Source organism: Procambarus clarkii, chromosome 22 (assembly GCF_040958095.1).
Source record: "Procambarus clarkii isolate CNS0578487 chromosome 22, FALCON_Pclarkii_2.0, whole genome shotgun sequence".
NCBI classification, from domain to species: domain Eukaryota; kingdom Metazoa; phylum Arthropoda; class Malacostraca; order Decapoda; family Cambaridae; genus Procambarus; species Procambarus clarkii.
In genome coordinates, this window is record NC_091171.1 from 36,562,571 (window position 1) to 36,589,048 (window position 26,478).

The 26,478-nt window shown below is 40.1% G+C and overlaps 1 protein-coding gene across 3 annotated transcripts in view; it reads left to right on the top strand.

The window, feature by feature from the left end:
- LOC123758865 (protein trapped in endoderm-1) overlaps positions 1–25,565 on the top strand; it is a 294,922-nt gene extending 269,357 nt beyond the window's left edge. For 2 of the 3 annotated variants that reach the window (XM_069328844.1, XM_045743626.2), the window contains 2 exons: positions 2,597–2,769; positions 4,483–8,401. In XM_069328844.1, the coding sequence (XP_069184945.1) occupies positions 2,597–2,769; positions 4,483–5,113 (804 nt within the window). In that variant the 3' untranslated portion in view covers positions 5,114–8,401. Of the gene's footprint in view, positions 1–2,596; positions 2,770–4,482; positions 8,402–22,067; positions 22,241–24,079 lie in introns of those variants that run through there. The other variant, XM_045743642.2, reaches the window with a different exon arrangement.
- Positions 25,566–26,478: the final 913 nt, after the last annotated feature.

Consider the following 26,478-nt stretch of genomic DNA (forward strand, 5'->3'; position numbering starts at 1 on the left):
TGTATATATATATATATATATATATATATATATATATATATATATATATATATATATATATATATATATATATATATATATATAACTGAAAACTCACACCCCAGAAGTGACTCGAACCCATACTCCCAGGAGCAACGCAACTGGTATGTACAAGACGCCTTAATCCACTTGACCATCACGACCGGACATAATGAGGTGATAGCCGAAGCTATTTGAACCACCCCACCGCCGGCACTCGGATGGTAATCTTGGGCATAGCATTTTACCAAATCACCTCATTCTTTGGGGCACACGTGAGGAACACAAATGCGAACAAGCCTGAATGGTCCCCAGGACAATATGCAACTGGAAACTCCAGAAGTGACTCGAACCCATACTCCCAGGAGCAACGCAACTGGTATGTACAAGACGCCTTAATCCACTTGACCATCACGACCGGACATAATGAGGTGATAGCCGAAGTTGCGTTGCTCCTGGGAGTATGGGTTCGAGTCACTTCTGGGGTGAGTTTTCAGTTGCATATTGTCCTGGGGACCATTCAGGCTTGTTCGCATTTGTGTTCCTCACGTGTGCCCCAAAGAATGAGGTGATTTGGTAAAATGCTATGCCCAAGATTACCATCCGAGTGCCGGCGGTGGGGTGGTTCAAATAGCTTCGGCTATCACCTCATTATGTCCGGTCGTGATGGTCAAGTGGATTAAGGCGTCTTGTACATACCAGTTGCGTTGCTCCTGGGAGTATGGGTTCGAGTCACTTCTGGGGTGTGAGTTTTCAGTTGCATATTGTCCTGGGGACCATTCAGGCTTGTTCGCATATATATATATATATATATATATATATATATATATATATATATATATATATATATATATATATATATATATATATATATATATATATTCGCATTATTTCTCATATATAATAATTATATTGTTATTAAAACTCACCTGTAATACTTTCACAAAAAATACAAATTCCAATTAATTATTCAGTGTTTACATGAATTTCGAAAAATAACACATTTTAATTATTATAATTAGGATGACCTTTACATATGCTTGTCGTGGTAGGCCATGTTTAGGAGTCTATAAACTAGGGGTAAATAGTAGTAAAAGCTGAGCTGTGATTCATCAGACATTTACGAAACCTGTGCATCTTTCCTCAACCATGCCGGGTCGGTTTACATGTATTAAACTCTTATTATATATATGAACTCCTAAGTACCATGAGGTTGTTTATTAGGATAACAACGTTGATGTACCGGATTATTGGTTAGAAATTGATGTCACTAGGACGTGTATTACCTAACACCTTCATGGTAAAGTGGCACCCTAGGGAAGGCCTCGTGTTCCAGTGGGACTGGAGCTAAGTGTCTCCGAGATCCTTATTGTGGTGCTGGTGGCTCAGTAGGTACAGCTGCGGGCTCTTGCTTTTGGGGTCTGCAGACCCGAACACTGCTGGAAACCCAGCAGTGTTCGGGTCTGTCTTCCCACTTTGTTTTCTTCTCCTTCCACTCCTCTTTCCTCCCTATCTCCACTCTTCCCCCCTTTTACCATTTCTTCTCCTGCACCTCCTTTTCCCCCCTTCCATCCATCCCTCTTTTTCCATCATTTTCTTGTACCGTCTCTTATCCTCATCCTCCTCTTGTTCTCTCTCTCACCTATCATCTTCCCCCTTTTATTCCCCCTTTCCTCATCTTTGCATGTTCCCCATCACTGTAACTGTCTTCTCTACTAACTATTTTAATATAAGCGTAACCCAAATAAATTAGTTCATCGTTTTCAAGAAATTATGAAAAATGCTCGGTAAACTCTATGGAAAACTCATCCGTGCTTTCGCTTTCTATCGTGAAAATTGCACGGGAAAGGGAGAAGGATGCTTACGGGCCGATGTTTCTTAGAGTATTTAACTAAGGCCTACTACGACCAGCCTGTGTCCGTCCCATACCCCAGACCAACCTCCCTGCAAACTTGGGTGAGGCTAGCCCCAAGCGTCTGGCCTCTAACTTTGGACAGACAGATAAACAAGCAGACATATTTTTACAGATATGGACTACTTATGTGGGGGATTAGTGTGTGTGTGTAATTACCTAAGTGTAATTACCTAAGTGTAGGTGCAGAATGAGAGCTACGCTCGTGGTGTCCCGTCTTCCCAGCACTCTTTGTCATATAACGCTTTGAAGCTACTGACGGTTTTGGCCTCCACCACCTTCTTACTTAACTTTTTCCAACCCTCTACCACTCTGTTTGCGAAAGTGAATTTTCTTATATTTCTTCGGCACCTTTGTTTAGTTAGTTTAAATCTATGACCTCTTGTTCTTGAAGTTCCAGGTCCCAGGTGTGTGTGTGTATGTGTGTGATACATGTATGTGTAGCTTGTTTAACTTCTTTGCTGATTGTCTCAGGGGCCGATTAGGAAACCATTGAGTTGTACATATTCCATCCTCCAAAATAGCTCACCGTTATGCAAATGAAATGCACACTTTTGAGTCCTTTTTTGTATTAAAAACGTTTTGTACACAGGTGCTACACCCCCTAATCTATACGAGGGGTTCACATAACTGTTGTGTCACGTGTGATATGGTTGCGCCTTGCAGGACCAATACAACTACGACAACACCACCTACAAGTGCGACATGACGGACCCCAAGGGACGCTTCTACTTCTACACCCTGGAGTCCCTCCTGCCCTGCTGCCTCATGCTCACTGGCTGCCTCAGCATCATCTTCCAGATCTGGAGGAACACCAGGATGCTGCGAGCGGCGGGAATGTAAGAGACGAGATTAAACCATTTATCTCAGATTTCTCAGATTGGCGCCATAAAAAGCAGTACTGGGTGAATGGTTTCTGGAAATTGTTCAGGGCTGGCGTTGCGTTCTGCTTCCCTGATGTTTCCCTAACATTCCGCCCGCCCTCTACCCTTCCCTTCCTTGGGCAAATGGCGTTAATGTGGCATTGAATCTTACGTTAACTTAGCGTTATTCAAGCATATTTTTTCTCCCCTGTCTGGGCTTTAACGTAGAAGAGATGTGTAAAACAAAACACTGTCTTGACTCACGCTCCCTGGCGTTCTCTTGCTTTAGGCTAAATATGGGAAAATAACATTGATGCAACGTTAATTTAATGTATATATATATATATATATATATATATATATATATATATATATATATATATATATATGTCGTACCTAGTAGCCAGAACGCACTTCTCAGCCTACTATGCAAGGCCCGATTTGCCTAATAAGCCAAGTTTTCATGAATTAATTGTTTTTCGACTACCTAACCTACCTAACCTAACCTAACCTAACATTTTCGGCTACCTAACCTAACCTAACCTATAAAGATAGGTTAGGTTAGGTTAGGTAGGGATGGTTAGGTTCGGTCATATATCTACGTTAATTTTAACTCCAATAAAAAAAATTGACCTCATATATAATGAAATGGGTAGCTTTATCATTTCATAAGAAAAAAATTTGAGAAAATATATTAAAACATGAAAACTTGGCTTATTAGGCAAATCGGGCCTTGCATAGTAGGCTGGGAAGTGCGTTCTGGCTACTAGGTACGACATATATATATATATAACGTTGATTTAACGTTATTTAAGCATCCTGGTGGGCACTTGTTGAGCAAAAGACGTTGATTCATCACTGATTAAACGTTGACTATGTTGATTCAACGCTGCTCGAACATGTTTTGTGCTCCGGGAGCTTCTTATTTGTGATGCTCTGAATTCCACTCTTTATTAAACTACATAAATTTTGCATCGTAGATCGTTCATTAACAGAATCTGAAAGAACGATAGATGGATAGATAGATAATAGATAGGTGATAAAGAAATAGGTAATTAGTGAGATAGGTAATAGAGAGATAGCTGATAGATTTAGCAACAATTGTCTATCGCTAAAGGCAACGCCTGTGAATAAAACCCTCAACAAGACAATAGAATAAGAGTATAGTATAATAATAATAATGACAGCTCAAAGATCATAGCCAATAAAGCATGCACAATGCAAATCAAAATAACGTAATGAATCTATAAATCATAAATATTGAGGCTGTACGGTGGAATCGAACCCGCGTTTCTGACCTCAGCCCCCAGTGCGTGTGTTTCTGAGCAGGCTTGAGGTGATCAGGGGCGCGAAATCGTCCAGTATTTACCCAGGTCCCTTACGAGACCTGTGCATCTTTGGTTAATCATGGCAGCTTTGGTAACATTTATAATGTTGGTTATAAGCTGTAAAATACTACGAAGTTGTTTTTAACAATAATAAATATAGGTTGTGTGTTATATCGAAGCTCATAAACTGCTTAAATAAATTTAAACAAAGCCACCGTGCCACAGGCAAGATATACAGGTTTCGTAAATGGGTGAGCAAATGATTGCTGTAACCTGCACCAGGGGCGCACGTTCGATTCCCAAGTACAACCACAATACATAATAAACTATGGATTAGCACGCAGTTGTCTCCTCCCCGCAGGCCGCAGGAGCTGGTGCGGCAGCGATTCCGCAGGATGCTGAGGTCTGCTGCGCTCCTGCTGGCGCTGCTGCTGCTCTTCCTCGTCTGCATCATTCCCATCTGCGTCTACAACGTCATCACGCTCGTCACCGATAAAATACACGTCCCTCTCGGCATCGCCATCTTCATGAACTACTGGATCCAGTACGGCATCAACTTCCTCGTCTACGCCGCCAGCAACGCCAACTACAGGAAGGCTTACAAGCAGTTCTTCAAGCTCCTTGCAACGCGCACCGGCAAGTCCTTCAAGGCGCTGGCGTGCAATGCCAATAAAAGCCCCACGATTATGCAGCTCTCGTCGGCCATCGTGCAAGGCGGGTCTATGGCCGCCGTTCCCTTTCACAGCTCGGAGGTGTGCACCTCCGGAGCCCGGCTCATCAACCCCCGTCGGCTCAAGGGCTGCTACTCCAACATCCATCGGCCCGTCAGTCAAAGGTCCTTGGATACCGACAGCGGCGACCCGCCTCCAGCCCTCAGCTTCCACTTCGTCAGCTGCTCCGTGTCGAGCAACGGGACGCCCTCACCGCGCGGCTCCACGATCACGATGGAGTCCGTCTTCATGCATGACTCTGGCTCGCTCGCGGCTCACTGAATGGGTCATGTGTTCTTGCACTCGTAACCTGATGTGTCGGTTTCATATGTAGTGTTCTTATTGTCGACGAGCATTTGTACATATGCAGATATACACACTCACACACACACACACTCACACACATACAATCAAACGTACACACATGTTTTTTTTATTTTTTTATCTATCTCAGGGAAGCTGAAACTGGTTTATCAGCTTTACTAGTTAAACTATATATATATATATCACCCATATTATTTTTAATGTCATTGGAATACAATTATTATTATTATTATTATTATTATTATTATTATTATTATTATTTATTTTCATACAAAATATTATTTTCGTTCGTTAATTATTATCACTTTTGCATACGCGAGAGGTATACCCTACTTCTGGGTAGACACACTGAGAGTATACTTTAGTCCAGGACAATGTTCAGGACTAAAGTATACTTGATGTTTTGTCAGTAAGCTACTGTCGTGACCTTAATAACCCTCCAGAGGTTGATAGGCCTTAATAACCCTCCAGAGGTTGATATGTCTTAATAACCCTCCAGAGGTTGATAGGCCTTAATAACCATCCAGAGGTTGATAGGCCTTAATAACCCTCCAGAGGTTGATATGTCTTAATAACCCTCCAGAGGTTAATAGGTCTTAATAACCCTCCAGGGGTTAATAGGTCTTAATAACCCTCCAGAGATTGATAGGCCTTAATAACCCTCCAGAGGTTAATAGGTCTTAATAACCCTCCAGAAGTTGATAGGCCTTAATAACCCTCCAGAGGTTGATAAGCCTTAATAACTCTCCAGAAGTTGATAGGCCTTTAACAACCCTGCTGCTAGTTTGAATTTTCTCCCCTCGGTCAATCCGTCCCGTGATTGAATACATCAAATTGTTAACGGAATCTACGAAACCGTCAACATTACGAGGGTTTTAAGTAAACATTAAAACACCATTATACTGACGTTTCACGAGCAGCGTCTTAAATAGGCTAGGTGTTATCAGCAAGTTTATATCCATTACGGGCTCACCATAGCCCGTGCTACTTGGAACTTTTTTGTTCCGAGCAGCTGAATCTAAAACAACAGCGATATCAAGGTCAAAAGTTTCTGGCTGAGCAAAACAATTGTTTTTTGTTTTTGAACGGAGAACAGGCTGGAGGGTCAGCCTGGAAATACAGTATCAACACATTATCAATATCACTGTGTTTGTTCTGTATCAATATTCCCAATAATGTATTGACCGGGAATATTAGCCTAGTGTGCCACCGGCACCATGAACACACAGCGAGTCCAGGCATGATATTAATAATGTTTAAAGTAAACATCAGTTGACTCTCCATCACAGCAGCCGGCTCTTTGATGATAATGGGTTTGTTTTAATGGATATTACCCCGTTACGGAATGTTATAGTCCCCTCCCCCCTCATAACCGTAGAGGTAGTAAATGAATGCAGTTGTAAATGCATGAGGTTACAAATGAATGAGGCTGTAAATGAATGATTCTCATTTTTTTATGTATTTCGTGAGTTACTATACCTCAGATCTTTGTGAGTCAGTAAGGTATATTACCCTTATTTGTGTGGTTATTTTCAGGAATGCGTCTATAACACAGTATTATTCTGAGTTCAGCTCAACTAGAGCAAGAAAATTTAGATAAGATTCAGATATAAAAAGATCTCAAATATAATAAAAAAATCCGAAATGGCTGTACATTTATAAATGAATTGGTTAACAGTTTTGCTTTGAAAGGTTTATTTAGTGTGAGGTAAATTTGTTATGATGGAAAATAGAGATTGATTCTTGGTAGGTATATTACTACTGAGGTGTAGCTTAGGGATGTATGAGATAAATGGAAATGGTATTTTATTCTTATCGTTATGTTTAAGTAATTTTGTTCATAATAAGTTGCAGAGGGAGAGATTAATTAGGGTTTATTTTGTTTACTGTCAAGTAAAATTTGTATCGTAATTATGAGTGTAATTAGTTTTCTGCTTTCATAGTTCAGAGTTAAAAAAAATGCTCAAGGATATTCTTGTGGGGGGGGTGGGGGACCTTGGGTTCGCCTATGTGCACTATGAGGGAGCGCACGCACGCGCGCACACACACACACACACACACACACACACACACACACACACACACACGCCTCAAAAATTTTACCAAATGTTTTCATAATAATTATAAAGAAATAACTTAGCTAGTGTTAGACCTAAAATAAATTCCTTGGCTATGTTTTATACTTATACATATAAATGATCATTATTCATAAATACTCATCTTTAACTCTGATTATTATTTAAATTATTTGCTATAACTTTCATATATTTGAAACGTTAGCATTAGTGTAAATAAAATTATATGTGTATCTACCGTTTGCTTACAAAAGGCTATTGATAAACGAGGATTTTAGATAAAAGCTTACTGTAACTGCATACAAATTCACTGTCTAAAAGTCTTCATTTAAATAAATTTAAAGCTCTTTCAACATTTTACAGAGATAATTGAGTAATAATAATTGTACAATCCTAGATTTGCAAAAAAAAAAAAATAACCCTATGCAATTATTAGACATATAAGTCAGTCATTATTACATTATTAAATATAATTGACACTTATATGTACCAGTAGATGACATAACAAAATTATGGACGTTTTAGTTAAATTGGTAAAATAATGTTTTCGGTTACATGTTCTTCCACGTTTTTTCCTGAACTGTAAAAGTATGAGGCTGTAAATTTGAGCACAGTGTTTTTCGTAACTTTTTTTTCAACTATTGTGGGTATTCATTAATGCAGAATAACCACAGTGAAAGGTAAGGTACTTACCTTTGCATACTTTGATCAGCGTTTATGATCATTCTTTATTTATACATGTTATACATAAATAAATAAATAAATATTGTGTATATATATATATATATATATATATATATATATATATATATATATATATATATATATATATATATATATATATATGCAATTGACGATCACGAAACACTGATCATTTGTATGCTGAAAATCCACAAAGAAATGGGAAAGGAAGATGAACGTTTCGCCTGTTTAAAGCCGAGTCTAGTGTTGAGTCTAGTGTTGACAACGGCTTTAAACAGCCCAAACGTTCATCTTCCTTTCCAATATCTTTGTGGATTTTCCGCATATTTATATATATATATATATATATATATATATATATATATATATATATATATATATATATATATATAAATTGTGATGTGTATCGTATTGTAATCAAATGAATATGTTTGTCGATATTGTTGTAATAATAAAATATTAAAGATTTGTCAGTGCTTTCACTAATTTCAGAATTATTCCCAGTTTGAGGTGAGCAATTACGACCTCCCGCCTGAGGCCTTCCAATCTGCTCTCACACAAGACAGCACATATATGACTAATTGGTTATAGTCACGATTTCGCTTAAAAATAAGTATATATGTAACGTATTTCAAGCCATATTTTTTTCAAGGCACTAACTTTTTCTCTCAGTTTTATTAAACAATAGAGATTTTATACAAAATTTGACAATATCCTAAGTTACTTTACAATTTATTTAAATATTTTAGTTTTGTTTTATTATTTTTATAAAACTGTAATATCAATATAGGTTTAGGTTCAGTACTAATTGTAATATCTTAAGGCATTCAGGAGGCCATCAGGAAACATTATTTTAGAATAAATCAATAAATACAGGAGCGATTAAAGAAAACGTGAAGAACATGGAAGTGTAAGGCTTCAAAGAGTCTTGTGACAGGTGTGTGAATAGTCATGGATATTTGTTAATAGGCATGTGTGTGGGTGAGAGTATTTGTAGATATATGTGTGTGAGACTGTGTCAACAGATCTGTGTGTGCGTGAATGGGTGTGTCAGTAGACATGCATGAGTAGGGGGTGAGAGTGTGTCAATAGATGTGAGTGTGTGTGGATGAGAGTGTGTCAATAGATATGTGTATGTGTGTCAATTGATATGAGAGTCTGTCAATGGAGTGTGTGGGTGAGTCTGATAATAAATATGAGTGTGAGTGGCAATAGATATAAGTGTTTGGTGAGAGTGCGTCAATAGATATAAGTGTTTGGTGAGAGTGTGTCAATAGATATGTGTGTGGATGAGAATGTGTCAACTGACTTGAGAGTCAGTCAATAGAATGTGAGAGGGAAAGTGTGTCAATAAATATATGTGTGGTTGAATGCATCAGAAGACATGGATGTGTGAGAGAGTTTGTCAAAAGATATGAGTGTATTTACAATTTGTACCTGCAGGATCGAGCTCTTGGACCCCACCTTTCTAACCGTCGGCTGTCTAATGTATTGCTTCCAACCTATTTTTCCTCTATTATATCTATTATATATATTTATCTCTCTAACACACACAAACATCCCCCAGGATGCAGCCCGTAGCAGCTCTGATACTCCCAAGTACCTATTAATCGCTAGACGAAAAGGGCCATCAGGTGAAAGAAACTCTGCCGATTTGTTTCTGTTTCTGCCGGGACTCGAACCGGGGTCCTTAGGACTACGACCTTCGACCGCTGTCCGCTCAGTTGCGAGGCCCAGGGCGAAAGTGTATAAATGGGTGTGAGATAGTTTGTCAATAGACATGGGTGTGTAGATGAATGTCTCAATAGACACGTGTAATTACCTAAGTGTAATTACCTAAGTGTAGTTACAGGATGAGAGCTACGCTCGTGGTGTCCCGTCTTCCCAGCACTCTTTGTCATGTAACGCTTTGAAACTACTGACGGTCTTGGCCTCCACCACCTTCTCACCTAACGTGTTCCAACCGTCTACCACTCTGTTTGTGATAGTGAATTTTCTTATATTTCTTCGGCATCTGTGTTTAGCTAGTTTAAATCTATGACCTCTTGTTCTTAAAGTTCCAGGTCTCAGGAAATCTTCCCTATCGATTTTATCAATTCCTGTTACTATTTTGTATGTAGTGATCATATCACCTCTTTTTCTTCTGTCTTCTAGTTTTGGCATATTTAATGCCTCTAACCTCTCCTCGTAGCTCTTGTCCTTAAGTTCTGGGAGCCACTTAGTAGCATGTCTTTGCACCTTTTCCAGTTTGCTGATACGCTTCTTAAGATATGGACACCACACAACTGCTGCATATTCTAGCTTTGGCCTAACAAAAGTCGTGAACAATTTCTTTAGTATATCGCCATCCATGTACTTAAAAGCAATTCTGAAGTTAGAAAGCGTGGCATAGGCTCCTCGCACAACGTTCTTTATGTGGTCCTCAGGTGATAGTTTTCTATCTAGAACCATCCCTAGATCTCTTTGTGCGTGTGTGTGTGTCAATAGACATGTGAGTGTGTCAGTGTGCGTGTGTACTCACCTAGATGTACTCACCTAGTTGTGCTTGCGGGGGTTGAGCTCTGGCTCTTTGGTCCCGCCTCTCAACTGTCAATCAACTGGTGTGCAGGTTCCTGCAACTAATGGGCTCTAAGGGTGTACTCACCTATTTGTACTCATCTATTTGTGCTTGCAGGATCGAGCACTGACTCTTGGATCTCTCCTTTCTAGCCATCGGTTGTTTACAGCAATGTGTGTGTGTGTGTTCACCTAGTTATAACAATAATAATAATAATAATAATAATAATAATAATAATAATAATAATAATAATAATAATAATAATAATAATAATAATATAATATTTTATTTAGGAAAAGTACATACATAGATGCAGTTACAAACATTCTGATTGATTTATAGATAGAGCTAGTACATACAATACCTAAAGCCACTAGTATGCATAGCGTTTACTTAGCTGTCCTTGCGGGGGTTGAGATCTGCTCTTTCGTCCCGCCTCTCAACTGTCAATCAACTGTAACTAACTATCCCCCCCCCACTTACACCTAGGGGGCCTGGTAGCCTGGTGGATAGTGCACAGGATTCGTAATTCTGTGGCGCGGGTTCGATTCCCGCACTAGGCAGAAACAAATGGGCAAAGTTTCTTTCACCCTGAATGCCCCTGTTACCTAGCAGCAAATAGGTACCTGGGAGTTAGTCAGCTGTCACGGGCTGCTTCCTGGGGTGTGTGTGTGGTGTGGAGAAAAAAAAAGTAATTAGTAAACAGTTGGTTAAGAGGCAGGCCGAAAGAGCAAAGCTCAACCCCCGCAAACACAACAACTAGGTGAACACACACAGGAAGCAGCTCCACAACAGCTGTCCAACTCCCAGGTACCTATTTACTGCTAGGTAACAGGGGCATCAGGATGGAAAGAAACTTTGCCCATTTGTTTCTGCCTTTTCCGGGAATTGAACCCGGGCCACAGAATTACGAGCCCTGCGCGCTGTCCGCTCAGCTACCAGACACACATACCAGTGTGTGTGTATGTGTGTGTGTGTGTGTGTGTGTGTGTGTATGTGTGTGTGTGTGTGTGTGTGTGTGTGTATGTGTGTGTGTATGTGTGTGTGTGTGTGTGTGTGTGTGTGTGTGTGTGTGTGTGTTTGTAAGAGTATGTCAAAAAAATGTTTTCGCTTCTTGGTATTGTCTACTGAACCACATATGTTTGTATGCCTGATCTTCATTTTCAGACATGAGAGTTGGGAGAAGGTCAACCAATAAACACATTTTTACACAAGGATATACAGACCTCGAACAAGGGCACAATTAGTGTATTCAACGCCATATCTCCCCCTTCAGAATACTTTTCACCAAGCAATGTTTCTCTCATTTGTCGTAACGACCTTTCGTCAACCAACTCCCTACCTCCCCCCCCCGTCCCCTTCCCCCCCCCTAAACGACGACAAACCCCAACACACAACCTAACCACACAACCTGTCCTCTTAAAAAGAACGTCGCTTTTGGCAGTTTGCCCGTATGGCCGAATTTGGACGTAATTTGAAAATGAAAAAAAAAATGAAAATAAATTTGGGATTTTTTTTTTCAACAACAGTAAGTTAAGGGTCCTCTGATAGGTTAGGTGGGCAGGAAATTCTCATTAAAGTTTCAAAACGTTATGAAAAACGTTAATTTAACGTGTCCTCTCATAACCTCTGCGCGTGGGCCGGACGACTCAAACGGAACATAACCTCACTTTTGTGAGTCGATTTCATTTCAAATTACGTCCAAATTTGGCCATAGCGCGCATACGAGCCAAAAGTGACGTTATTTTTAAGAGGACGGGTTGAACCACGACGTTAATTAATAACGTTTTCAATAACATTGCAACAACGTCCTGGCGATGTTGGTCTCGATGAAGAGAGATGGGGCTACTATTACTATGTTCCACACTAACAGTGCCCCATCAAATGCTAAATGCTGACCATAACAGCCTCATTCCGCCTTAAACTATGAGTCCTTCTGCCTGGCATCCGCTATGTGGGGCCGTGAATGCCTGGCTCAGATAGACGAGGTCGCGGTGCAGTGTAAAGAGAGGCGGGTGACAAGGGCTTGACACATTAATGGCCATTACACCATACAGGAGTTCAAGGGCATTGTTGCCAACATGTGCCTTAAAGGGCTGTACGTGTTGCCAACATATGCAAACAAATGAGTTGTTGCCAACATATGCAAATAAGTGAAGGATTGCCAACATACGTAAACAGTTATATAGGTTTGCCAACATGTGTAAACAAGTGTAGGGCTGCAAACATATGCAAGCAAGTGAAGGGTTGCCATGTACATGTAAACATGTATAGGGTTACATACATGTGTAAACATGTGTAGAGTTGCCAACATATGTTAACAAATGTAGGGTTATCAATATGCAGAGGATGAGTCACAATAACGGGGCTGAAGATGTGATGACCATACCACACATCTGGGGCCAGATTCACGAAGCAGTTACGCAAGCACTTACGAACCTGTCCATCTTTTCTCAATCTTTGGCAGTTTTGTTTACAATTATTAAACAGTTAATGAGCTCCGAAGCACCAGGAGGCTGTTTATAACAATAACAACAGTTGATTGGCAAGTTTCATTCTTGTAAACTGTTTACTAAATGTAAACAAAGCCGTCAAAGATTGAGGAAATTATCAAGTCAATTGTGATAATGGTCCAGGCTATGGACCGAAACGTCGCCGTCTCTTCACCTTCTGTTGTGTGGGGGTTTGGTCATTGCTAACATGTGTAGGGTTCCCAAAATATGTAAATATGTGTAAAGTTACATATGCATATGTAAACAAGTATAGAGTGACCAACAAACTTCAATTTGAATGACATTAATATTGTCTTATTTTTATGTTGACTATATTTTCGAAAATATTTGTATTATTATTTGTGACAGGAAACAATTAGCCGGAGTCCGATGACAGGGGAAAATTTAACCGGAGTCCGATGACAGAGGAACAATTAACCGAAGTGAGCCGACAGACATCAGTTTAAGGTCGGCATGTTTCCCTTTTAGCACCAAAACAGAGAATTAATTGTTTAACAAGACTCCTACATCGCCTTCGTTCTCCTTCTCAAATAAAACAAAACATGAATAAGATTTGATTTAAAATATCTTAAATAACACGGTCATTCCTCACAAGGACTCCCTCTCCTCTGGCGTGTTAAATATTAGAATACAAAAACATCCGTAGTAATGAGTAACTCTCCTTACTCATATATTTGTGGCAATGAGTTAGGGTCTGTACTCATGTATCAGGATATTATCAATAGTTACACAGAGAAATCACATCGACGCGATATTATATATATATATATATATATATATATATATATATATATATATATATATATATATATATATATATATATATATATATTAGTATATTTTGGTAGCAGTCTTTCCTGTAGACATATATTATTAAATATGACCGAAAAAGTAAGATTAATAATTCTAACACGAATTTTTTCAATCTTTTGTACATTTCTTTTCACTGTTGGAGGTAATTCAAAAATCAATTCTCCAAAATTCATTTTTATTTCTAGTCTGACGCGACACTTGAGCGCGTTTCGTAAAACTTATTACATTTTCAAAGACTTTAGTTAACATATACACAACTGAATAGAACTTACTGAATAGAATAGAACATCTCCGATTTTGTTTATATCTACATTTGAGTGAGGTGGATGGGGTGAGGTGGTATTTAATAAGGTATTAATTTCATCAACACAAGCCAGAACATGAAACAATGGGTATTGAATAGAAGTGATTGTAGAAAGCCTATTGGTCCATATTTCTTGATGCTTCTATATTGGAGCGGAGTCCTGAGGTGGGTAGAATATTGTTGTGCATTAATTGGCTGTTGATTGCTGGTGTTGACTTCTTGATGTGTAATGCCTCGCAAACGTCAAGCCGCCTGCTATCGCTGTATCTATCGATAATTTCTGTGTTGTTTACTAGGATTTCTCTGGCGATGGTTTGGTTGTGGGAAGAGATTATATGTTAATTAATGGAGCCCTGTTGCTTATGCATCGTTAAACGCCTAGAAAGAGGTGTTGTTGTCTTGCCTATATACTGGGTTTTTTGGAGCTTACAGTCCCCAAGAGGGCATTTGAAGGCATAGACGACGTCTGTTGACCTTTGCTTTCAATTCGGCTGTAGTGTCCTTCGTTACCCTTTGGAATTTAGTTTGGTCAGAGAGTATGAGGTTCATTTTCGCCAGATATTCGTCTTTTTTAAGGACACTACAGCCGAATTGAAAGCAAAGGTCAACAGACTAATCAAAACTGTGAACGCCAAGAAATCAGGACTCCACCTGCCAAAGATTATTGGGGAATATAAACCTGGATATGCGTATGGAAATGTCAAGACACACAAGCCTGGAAACCCACTTCGGCCAATCATTAGCCAGATACCCACACCCACGTACAGACTAGCGAAGCGACTCAACGGCCTGCTGACTCCTTATGTCCCTTGCGCCTTCAGCCTGAAGTCGCCAAAGGAATTTGTTGACTTACTGCGGGGCACACGGGCCACAGGAATAAGAGCCTCGTTGGACATAGAATCGCTGTTCACTAACGTACCAGTGGACGAGACAATCGGGATGATAGCCGACAGAGTGTATCGTGATCCAGCCTGTACTCCTCTTGACATACCAGAAAATATCCTAAGGAAACTACTCCAAGCTTGTACTAAAGAGGCACCCTTCTTGAGCCCGGATGGGCACATGTATAAGCAAGTAGATGGGGTCGCCATGGGTTCTCCCCTAGGTGTCCTGTTTGCAAACTTCTACATGGGTACCATCGAGCAAAAAGTCTTAGTCGACATGAACATGAAACCGGCCATATACTGCAGGTATGTTGACGACATTTTTACACAGGTACCTGATGTCAGACATCTGCAGGAGTTGAAGGAGGCATTTGAGTGGAGTTCCGTGCTGCGTTTCACTTACGAGATGGAAAAGGATGGGAAGCTGCCCTTTCTAGATGTAACAGTCATGGAAAAGAGCGGAGGTTTCCACACTGCAGTCTACACTAAGGAAACGAACATAGGAATGTGCCTAAATGCCAAAAACGACTGCCAAGATAGGTACAAGAGGAGTGTTGTTAACGCATATGTCGACCGTGCTCTCAGCCACAGCTCAGAATGGAAGCAAGTCGACGAAGAACTCTGTAGGGTAAGGCAGGTCCTAGTCAACAACGGCTTCTCCAATAGTTTCGTCGAAGACATCATAAGAAGGAAAGTGAAACGCCATGTAACCTCTGAAGAGACAACCAACACAACACCTATACCCCCTATTAGACTATTTTACAGGAACTTCTTTTCCACAGCTCATAAAACGGAGGAAAGGGTCCTGAAAGATATAGTTAATAGAAACGTTATCCCTACAGACAAAAATCAGAGGATACAACTGACGATTTACTATAAAACCAGAAAAACGGCCAGCCTACTCATGAGAAACTCTCCAGACACAAAACAGAACGCTTTAAAAGAGACTAACGTCGTCTATGCCTTCAAATGCCCTCTTGGGGACTGTAAGCTCCAAAAAACCCAGTATATAGGCAAGACAACAACATCTCTTTCTAGGCGTTTAACGATGCATAAGCAACAGGGCTCCATTAATTAACATATAATCTCTTCCCACAACCAAACCATCGCCAGAGAAATCCTAGTAAACAACACAGAAATCATCGATAGATACAGCGATAGCAGGCGGCTTGACGTTTGCGAGGCATTACACATCAAGAAGTCAACACCAGCAATCAACAGCCAATTAATGCACAACTATATTCTACCCACCTCAAGACTCCGCTCCAATATAGAAGCATCAAGAAATATGGACCAATAGGCTTTCTACAATCACTTCTATTCAATACCCATTGTTTCATGTTCTGGCTTGTGTTGATGAAATTAATACCTTATTAAATACCACCTCACCCCATCCACCTCACTCAAATGTAGATATAAACAAAATCGGAGATGTTCTATTCTATTCAGTAAGTTCTATTCAGTTGTGTATATGTTAACTAAAGTCTTTGAAAATGTAATAAGTTTTACGAAACGCGCTCAAGTGTCGCGTCAGACTAGAAATAAAAATGAATTTTGGAGAATTGATTTTTGAATTACCTCCAACAGTGAAAAGAAATGTACGAAAGATTGAGAAAATTCGTGTTAGAATTATTAATCTTACTTTTTCGGTCATATTTAATAATATTATATATATATATATATATATATATATATATATATATATATATATATATATATATATATATATATATATATATATATATATATATATATATATATATATATATATATATACATATATATATATATATATATATATATATATATATATATATATATATATATATATATATATATATATATATATATATATGCAATTGACGATCACAAAACACTGATCATTTTATGCGGAAAATCCACAGAGAAATATGAAATAAGGTGAACGTTTCGGCTTGTTAAAGCCTTTGTCAACACCAGACTGACTAAGGAGAAGGGAGAAGGGGGAGGATATATAGGCCGACACCTGACCAACCCATCCCTAGGAAAGAATTAACCAAAAACAGGTATAGCTTAGCTTAGAATGGTCAAAGAGGATTAAGCGGTCAAAGAATAAGGATGAAAGATTAAAGAAAAGCCTCATTATCTGCTGATGTAGATCTGACCAAATGTAAACTGTGTCAACAAAATTATTCGCACACCCTCCGTCACTATGTGATGGAGTGCGAAAAGATACGTGAATTTAGAGACAATTCTATAACCAATGTTCCAGCGATGTGTCAATATTTCATTCAAAATGATCTGCTACCAGAAATTTTAGCCAAATATCCCCAGTTTGCTAACTGTAGGTAGTAACTAAGTGATTGTAACCTATCCACCGCTGCCCACTGGATGGGGGGCGGTGTGCAGGACAAACATATAAATTTTGACACTAGCTCTCCACATATGTCAGTTGCTTAATTTAGAACCTGTACTTGAGGTCGATCTCGAACCCATTGTTGATGTGATGACTTATATTGAATTTTGTAACTAGCTCATCAAGATTGTAACTTGCTTAGCTAAATGAATTGTGGGGTTCAGTCCCTGAGCCCTTTATGTGCCTCTGTAACCCTTTCCACTACCGCCCACAAGATGGGTATGGGGTGCATAATAAATGAACTAAACTAAACTTTTGTAGAAGTCTCCAGACTTCCTGCATGGATTCAGTGGAAGTCGTTGTTGAATTCTGAGTTGTGGTACAGCGGTAAGGTGCGCGGATATTAACATTGGTACCAACTGTTAATATCATTATGTTAAATGTTAATATAAAATAACAATGTATCACGGTCTATACTCGTGTTTCCGGAGATTAACATTAACAAATAAGTATTTTTTTATATATAATAAACAAATAACCAACACAATTTTTAATGCTTACCTATTAAATTATTATTTTTAGATGGTAATTATAATTTTCTGAACCATTTCCAGGTTGTCTGAAAACTTTGCCAAATGTTTTTGGAGTTGTTTTGTTTCTCTCCAGCGTCAAGATACTTTAATGTTGACTCACGTGACGGGGCTGCCAAGGAGCCTCTAACTTACACAACTGGTGTTGAGACTCTTAGAAGGGCGTGGGAGAGAGGGGGAAGAGAGAGAGAGGAAGAGAGGGGGAAGAGAGAGAGGGAGGGAAGAAAGGGGACAGAGGAACAAAGGAATGGAAGACAGGGAAAATAGAGAAGGATAATGAGGGTGGACTTAAGTGGGTTACGAATATAAATAAATAACATATGTATATATATATTATTTATTTATATTCGTAACCCACTTCAGTCTACTCTCATTACCCTTCTCCATATAATATATATATATATATATATATATATATATATATATATATATATATATATATATATATATATATATATATTCGTGTATACTGGCGGTAGGTTTTAATTTAGACAGGTTTCACTGAATATGAATGCATATTCTGTATTGGTCATTTTCTAGATCATTGGAATATATATATATATATGTCCATTTACAATTACTCATGCGACCCCAGTATGATGAAGTGATCTGATGAAATATTTGTGCCCTTGCAGGCTATTTACACCGACCAGCTTCTCCGAACTACTGCAAACAGACCCAGTTGGATAGCCCCATAGTAAGCAACATTGCCTGAGCAATTCTGGATTCGGTTTCTGGGAAAGATAAAGCGCGCCTCCTCGCTATGCAAACTCCTCATACTTGGTACTTTCTGTTTGCTGTCTCCTATTCCTTATTGGGCAAATGCCTGGACTATCGGGTTTTAACTATTGATTTTGCCCTATGGCTATGCATCGGCAGACCAATACAGCATTCATGGTCTCATCTCTCGTACCTCGGAGGGGAAATATTGCTAGACATGAACCAGTCAATGACATCAAGAGATGATTAGCTACAGCCAAATGTCCAGCACAAAGGGAACCTCATCTATTCAAACAGATGGATACAATAGAATTGAGCATCATGGGGCTGTCACCATCAGGGAGACACAAAAAACTATTTAGTAAAGGGTCTTAAAACATAGTTACAGGTTCGTGCTGATAGGCTCAGAGATCCCTGTGAAATGTGCACTTAGTGTCCGTGAAAGAGGTGGGTTAGGCAGTCATTAGGCAAACCAGAAACTCTAGAGCAGGCAATTTCCTGTTCGAGCGACTCAGTGTCGCGCTCCAGAGGAGAAATGCTTGCTGCGTCTTGAGCGTCCATCCCATCTTTGAGGAGCAAGGTGAGGCTTTTGAACAGTGATTGCCATATACGTGTGTGTAAGAAAAGGGGTTGTTGGCGATGAGTCACAATAACGTGGTTAAAGTATGTTGACCAGACAAGACAATCGACTTGAGAATCGTCCAGGACGGACCGAAACGTCGTCGTCCCTTCACCTTCTAGTGTGTGGTCTGGTCAACAAGAGGGTTTGTTGTTCAAGTGGTTGGATAGTCATTAAGGGAAGATGTCGTTTAAGTTACGAGCGCAACAAGATATAATACAAGCTACTATATATACTGATTATAAACATGATTAATTAAGTAGCTTAGTTAAGTTGTTAAATTTATTAAATGTAAAGTTAATAATATAAACATTTGATGTAGGCAAACGTACATACACATATACCATAGGATAAAAGCAGATTGTTGGAGTCATGAGTAGGCAGGTACGTCGCCTCGAGCCAGTAAGACAGAGCGTGAATTTGTTAAATTGACCAGGTAATTTGCTAAGTAGGTTAGAACATTTGTTAATTAGGCTAATTACCTTTAAAATAGGATATTTAATTTCGCCACGTAACAACAATATTGGAAGATGAAAAACAATAACGGAAAACAGAGGTGTTAATATAGCACAGTTAATATTAATGTCAATGTAGCACAGTTATTGCTAATGTAGCACAGTTAAGAAAATGTGAGCCATAAAGAAAATGGGAAGACCTGGTGCGGAAGGGGGAACTGTGGAAAAAAAGCTCATCCTTGTGTATGGTGCATGGCGAGGTGGCTTACTCTGACCTTCGTGCATGGCGAGGTGGCTTACTCTGACCTTCGTGCGTGGCGAGGTGGCTTACTCTGACCTTCGTGCGTGGCGAGGTGGCTTACTCTGACCTTCGTGTGTGGAGCTGCCCGAGTGATCTTACCTGTCAGAGACTACTAGGGAGTGAGGGCTAGCAGGGTCTGCAAGCCCTGTTGTACCTGTTGCGTTATAATGGAAATATTCTGGCGTTCGAGTATTTTGCCGAATCTGGCCTTTTCAGTTGTGTCAACAGGCATTCCACCTGTTGATCACCCCCTACAGGGTACAAGAACTTCCTCACATTTCTTCGATTCAGTGGCATTTCTGGCTTCTACCTGTGTTCTCTCGTGCTACTTTCTCTCACTTTAAAGAGGCTACCCGCCAAACACACACCGAAACTACAACGTTGGTACAACGTTCGAACAAGTTTTAACACCACCTAACCAGTTATAACAACCAATATATCAAGTTGTAACAACGTTCCAATACGTCATAAACACATTAAGCCAAGATGTAACAACTTTATTACAAGTTGTTACCATTGTCCAACTTGTTAATTCCCCTCAAGATCTTGCATGTTGTCGTCATATATTCGCTCTGCTTCTTCTTCTCTCCTCCCCGGGTTATAAAGTATATAGTTCCATTAATCTATCCTCAAAGATCAACCATCTTAGCTCTGGCCGTAATCTTGTTACAATCCGTTGAACTTTTCAAAATTTTCTTGTTTCGTTTATGCTTCAGAAAGTGCGAATTCGAGGCTGGTGGAGGTAGTGAAGGGTGGAGCGGAACTGTGGGTGGTGGGGACAGCTGTGGGGGCGTTGATCCTTACACTCACCTCTGTACTTACACGCACCTGGAACTTCCTCCATCAGAATGCTCACCTGGAACTTCCTCCATCAGAATGCTCACCTGGAACTTCCTCCATGTCTTCCTCCATCAGAATGCTCACCTGGAACTTCCTCCATGCCTTTGCCCATCAGAATGCTCACCTGGAACTTCCTCCATGTCTTCGCCCATCAGAATGCTCACTTAAATGTCCTCCAGACTTTGCTCCGTGATGGAAATCAGAGCTTTTACGTAATTAGCAACTTGGTTTTAGGTACACTACAAGCTTCTTAAAGAGATATTGCTGCTTACTGTCCGTAGCTGAATCTGTGTCGACGAGAAGTCATCACATCTGTATAATTATTGTGTTGAATATACGAGAGCCTCGAACTAGAGGGGGTGAGATAACAAGTGTACACACACACACACACACACACACTTGCGATAACACGAGGACCAGCCACTTTAACTGGTCGGTACAGCAACGGCCTGGCCTCTGGCAGGTATGTATAAGCGTTCGATCCCCCCAATGGGCCAAATGGTTGGGTATCGTTACTTCACTCCGCTAGCTCCTCCCCCCCCCCCTCTATCCCGATATCCCAGCTCCTGTCATGCCCAGGTATAGCCCTTCAATGTGCTATCATGTCCAGGTAGCCCTTCCATGTGCTATATAGTCATATGAGCTTTGTGTTTTCTACCTATTTCCTGTTCATTCCTGACTCGTGATTTACGTTACGTTTTTGTACCTCGTCAATGTGGCGTTACGTTGAGCATAGTCAACAATGTAGACTATATCGGGTTTACATAATGAAACTGGGTGATATTGACGTGAGGTGGATGTGTGTGTGTGGGGTATACCCATACCCTACCCACCTAAGGTATTTTGAGTGGGTCTCTTTTTCCTCTTCCTGTAAGTGGGTCTCTTTTTTTTTCCTCTTCCTTTACCCACCTAGTTTATTTTCCTCTTCTTTCTTGCTATAACAGCGTCTGTCTCCCACCCCCCTCCCTCTTTTCTTCTCCACTTTCGTCTATCTCCCTCCACTCCTACGATTATCTCCTGCCTCTTCCACTGTTCATGTCTCCCCTCCTATCTTCCCTTCATCCCTTCCTCCATCTACTCCCCTTCCTTCTGTCCCTTGCTTCGTTTATTACCTCCTCCCCCCCACCTTTCCTCCCCTTCTTTATCTCTTTTCCCTCTCGCCATTCTCGCTTGATCTAATAATCTCCCCCCCCCCCCCCAACAGGGTCACTTTAGCTACGACCGGACGACCTACAAGTGCGACATGACGCAGGCTACTGCGCAGGTCTACTTCTACTGTCTACAGTCGCTCTTGCCCTGTCTACTGATGCTGACAGGATGCTGCAGTATCATCGTGCAGGTCCGACGCAACACTGGCAAGCTGCTCGATGCTGGCATGTAAGGCGCTCGCTCATCTATACTGGTTTGTGTACTTAATGACACGACGCTTGACGTACGTGTGTGTGTGTGTGTGTGTGTGTGTGTGTGTGTGTGTGTGTGTGTGTGTGTGTGTGTGTGTGTGTGTGTTACAGCCTCACTTAGCCAGTAACCGGGTTCTTTATTTCAATTACTATGTATGGGGCCATATAGTATGGGGCCGATCTTCTTCATCGATCCCACCCCAAGTTATTAGTAAGCTATCAAGAATTGGCAGTAACAAGTAATCGTGAATGTTATAAGGGGTAAACATTACTAATCAGCACCTTCACAAATTATACTTCTTATAATATTTCTCTATATATATACTCATATGTATATATCCCACTGCGTGTGTGTCACTTTCCCACAGGACACTAATACAATCAATTCTGCAGTCTTCTTCTATTCTCGGTGAATCTACTCCATCTTGTATTATACAACATCTGCGATGTATGGTCCTCACTCCGACGAGTTCACCTTAATCAATACAACATGGGATACTCCTACACCGTAACGTAACGTCACGGTATTAAAAAGCAAAAACACTTCTTCCTAATAACACACTGGCAGAGGTCTTTATCAACACACTGACAGGAGTCTGTAACGGGTACAGGGTTCTCTACCTGACAGAACCTGACAGAATTCTCCATCAACACGCTAGCAGAACTTCTCAACAGACGGCCAGTACTGTCGTCTCGTAACTCCACTTGGTCTATCCCGGGTGCGTCTGTCCACCCACTTAATAATTCACACGTATAATAGCCAAAACACTGTTTCTACCGACGGCCACAACTTGTTCTCGCTGGAACACGTCCTGCATTCCAGACTACCTTGGTAGAAGTGACTTCTAGAGCCCAAGAGACCCTCCTCATAACTTCTGTGGACATAAAAGTCATGCACTTGACAGTAAGTACACAAGGATAACATATGATGACAGCCTTTCACCGGGGAACAGAAAATATAATCGGATGCACGCAACAGATGGCGTTGACATCTTCATCTTTCTCACCAGAGGGCATTGCCATCGACCCACCTCACAAATGAATCGTGATCAGGAGCATTCTACGTTGGCGTTGACCTTGCTATTCCTCCGCCAACAGATGGCATTGTCCTCGTCACACACACAAAAGACTTGGGGTTGGGGTGCATTTCTGCAAATGGCGTTGCTATTGCCATACCTCACCCTACAGGTTGTGTTGATATCGTCACAGTATGTGTGTGTGTGTGTGTGGGGGGGGGGGGGGAGGTCAAGTGTAAGGTAACTTTCCCAAAAGTCTTGCCCTGCCAGGAATCGAACCCAGGGAAGTGGAAGGTGACAAATATGAGTCCCCCAGATGGTAAATATCTCCTTTTATTCTCTTATTATTATTATTTTTATAATAACTGTTTTTAGTTAATACTGAGGTCGTACGATGGGGTTCGAACCCACATGTCTGCACCCACCGGGCTCGCGGGTTCGAGTCCATTCTACTGCCTCGCTTCTCATTAATAGATTCATCTATTTCTGATTCCACTGTGATTAGTTAATAGTATTATAATTGAAGGTGTTCAAATACCCAATACACGTGTAAGGTGTTGTTGTTTTTTGTTGTTTCTAGATTCAGCTAATCAGAACAAAAAGTTTCAAGTAGCACGGGCTATGGTGAGCCCGTAGTAAAATGTTTGTGTAAATGTATTATTATTAAAACTATTATTGGCAATATTCTTGATTTATATTATCGTCGTCAATACATTGACCACTAATCTCACACTTGAATGCTATCAATGTACTCACCGATATCATTACAACTGGTTAATAATTCTTCCTGTTGCACCCAGGCCCCAGGAGCTCGTGGCCAGCCGCTGCAGGAACATGGTGAGGTCTACGGCGCTCCTCCTCGCTCTCCTCCTCCTTTTCCTAGTTTGCGTCATTCCCATCTGCGTCTACAACGTCAGGACGCTCATCACGGGCGACGTAAGCGTTCCTCTCAACGTAGCCATCTACATGCTGTACTGGGTACAGTATGGCGTCAACTTCCTGGTTTACGCCGCCGTCAACTCCAAATTCAGGACGGCGTACAAGCAGTTCTTCCAGTTCGCCCGGGACAAGGTTTCCCCTTCAAGAGCGAGAAACGATCCCTGCAAGCTACAAATGTCTCACCTCCTGCTAACAGTCTCCCACCTGCATACTGTCACTATCATGGCTCTTCCACGCCACACAACTCTAAGGAAGAAGGCCAGTGAGAGTCCCCAGCAGCTCCTTCTGCTGCTGCTTCTGCTGCATCAGCCAGCCCCGTGCCCCGGGTCTCGAAGTCAGCGGCACAGTGTCAGATCGTCTCAATGCAGCTCTAGCAGTACTTTCACCCCTCGTGGCCTCCAGGGGTGCTGTACCGTGGCGTCCAGCCAGGAGTCCATCGCCTCCTTTTGGGGACGATGACAGCCCCTCCGAACTCGAATCGAAGACAAGAGATAAAATAATATATATCAGATTGATATTATAGCATGTTTAATTAAATGTAGGCGTGTCTGAAAAGTTTAAGGCATGTTTGACGAAGCTTAGATATGTTTGATGAGATTTTGAAACGTTCAAGGAAATTTAGGTGTGTTTGAAAAGATTAAGGCATGTTTGAAGAAGTTTAGACATGCTTTAATGAGATTTTGAAATATTATTTGATATTAAGGCAGTTTTAAAAAAGCTATAGCCATGTTTAAGGATATTTAAGGAATGTCTTACACTTAGGCAAGTTTAAGGAAATTGAGGAATATTTGTGAGATTTAGGCATATTTAATGAGGTTTTAGCCTTGTTTAAGGATATTTGAGCATGTTTAAGGAAATTTGAGAATGTTTAATGAGATATAGGCATGTTTAATGAGAAATAGGCATGTTTAATGAGATATAGGCACGTTTAATGAGATATAGGCACGATAAATGAGATATAGGCACGTTTAATGAGATATAGGCACGTTTAATGAGAAATAGGCATGTTTAATGAGAAATAGGCATGTTTAATGAGATATAGGCATGTTTAATGAAATATAGGCATGTTTAATGAGATATAGGCATGTTTAATGAGATATAGGCACGTTTAATGAGATATAGGCATGTTTAATGAGATATAGGCACGTTTAATGAGATATAGGCATGTTTAATGAGATATAGGCATGTTTAATGAGATATAGGCACGTTTAATGAGTTATAGGCATGTTTAATACGGTTTAAGCCGTGTTTAAGGATATTAAGACATTTAAAAAGATTTATGTATTTTATTACAGAGAGGTATATATGACATTTTGACACAATAAATAAGATACTGATACCCTAATATTTCTCATGACTTCTTAATATCCCTTATGCCATCCTTCATCATTCTTTTCATACGGTATAATTTCTTATATCACCTCAACTATTTTTATACCACTAATATTTCTTATAATATTCTAATATTTCTTATGACAACTCTAATATTTCTTATGATACCCTAATATTTCTTACGAGAAACTCTATTATTTCTTATGCCAACCCAAATATTTCTGATGATTCCATCATATTTCTTATGACAACCCGAATATTGCTTATGATATTCTAATATTTCTCTTGAGAACCCTAATAGTTCGTAAGACGTCCTAATATTTCTAATGCCACTCTAACATTTCTTAGAAACCCCCCTAATATTTCCTATAACAGTGTAAATGACCTGATACTGTTGTTTGAGGACATCTGATTAGTTTGATTACATTTTATATTGCTAATAATAACTGAAAATTATACAATGATGAGAATGTAGCTGATCTGATGTCATTGTGAGAGATCTGATCATTGCAATGGATCTGATTGCATTACAAGTTATCTGATAATATTAAATGAGTGCTAATAACATTATAAGGGAACTAATTATATTACAACTTACTTATTTACATTGCAAATTACCAAATTACCATGCCAATTGACTCATTACATTACAAGTGACATGCAACTCTGGCTACATCTGCTGACAGATTATTACAAGTTCTTCTTTTGCAAATATATAAAACACTAAATCAAAAATAAAGTTAATGGTCAACAGTTTGAGGAGAAAAGCGAGCAGAAGTGCGAGTGACGGCTGTTGTCTTAGATTTACCTACTCAGAACGAAATGTCCATGTAGCACGGGTAGAGTGAATCCGCCGGCTAGTGTGTCAGTACAATGGACAAGTCGCTTCACTTTACTGGGGCGCTTACATCGTCGACTTCATTTGGAA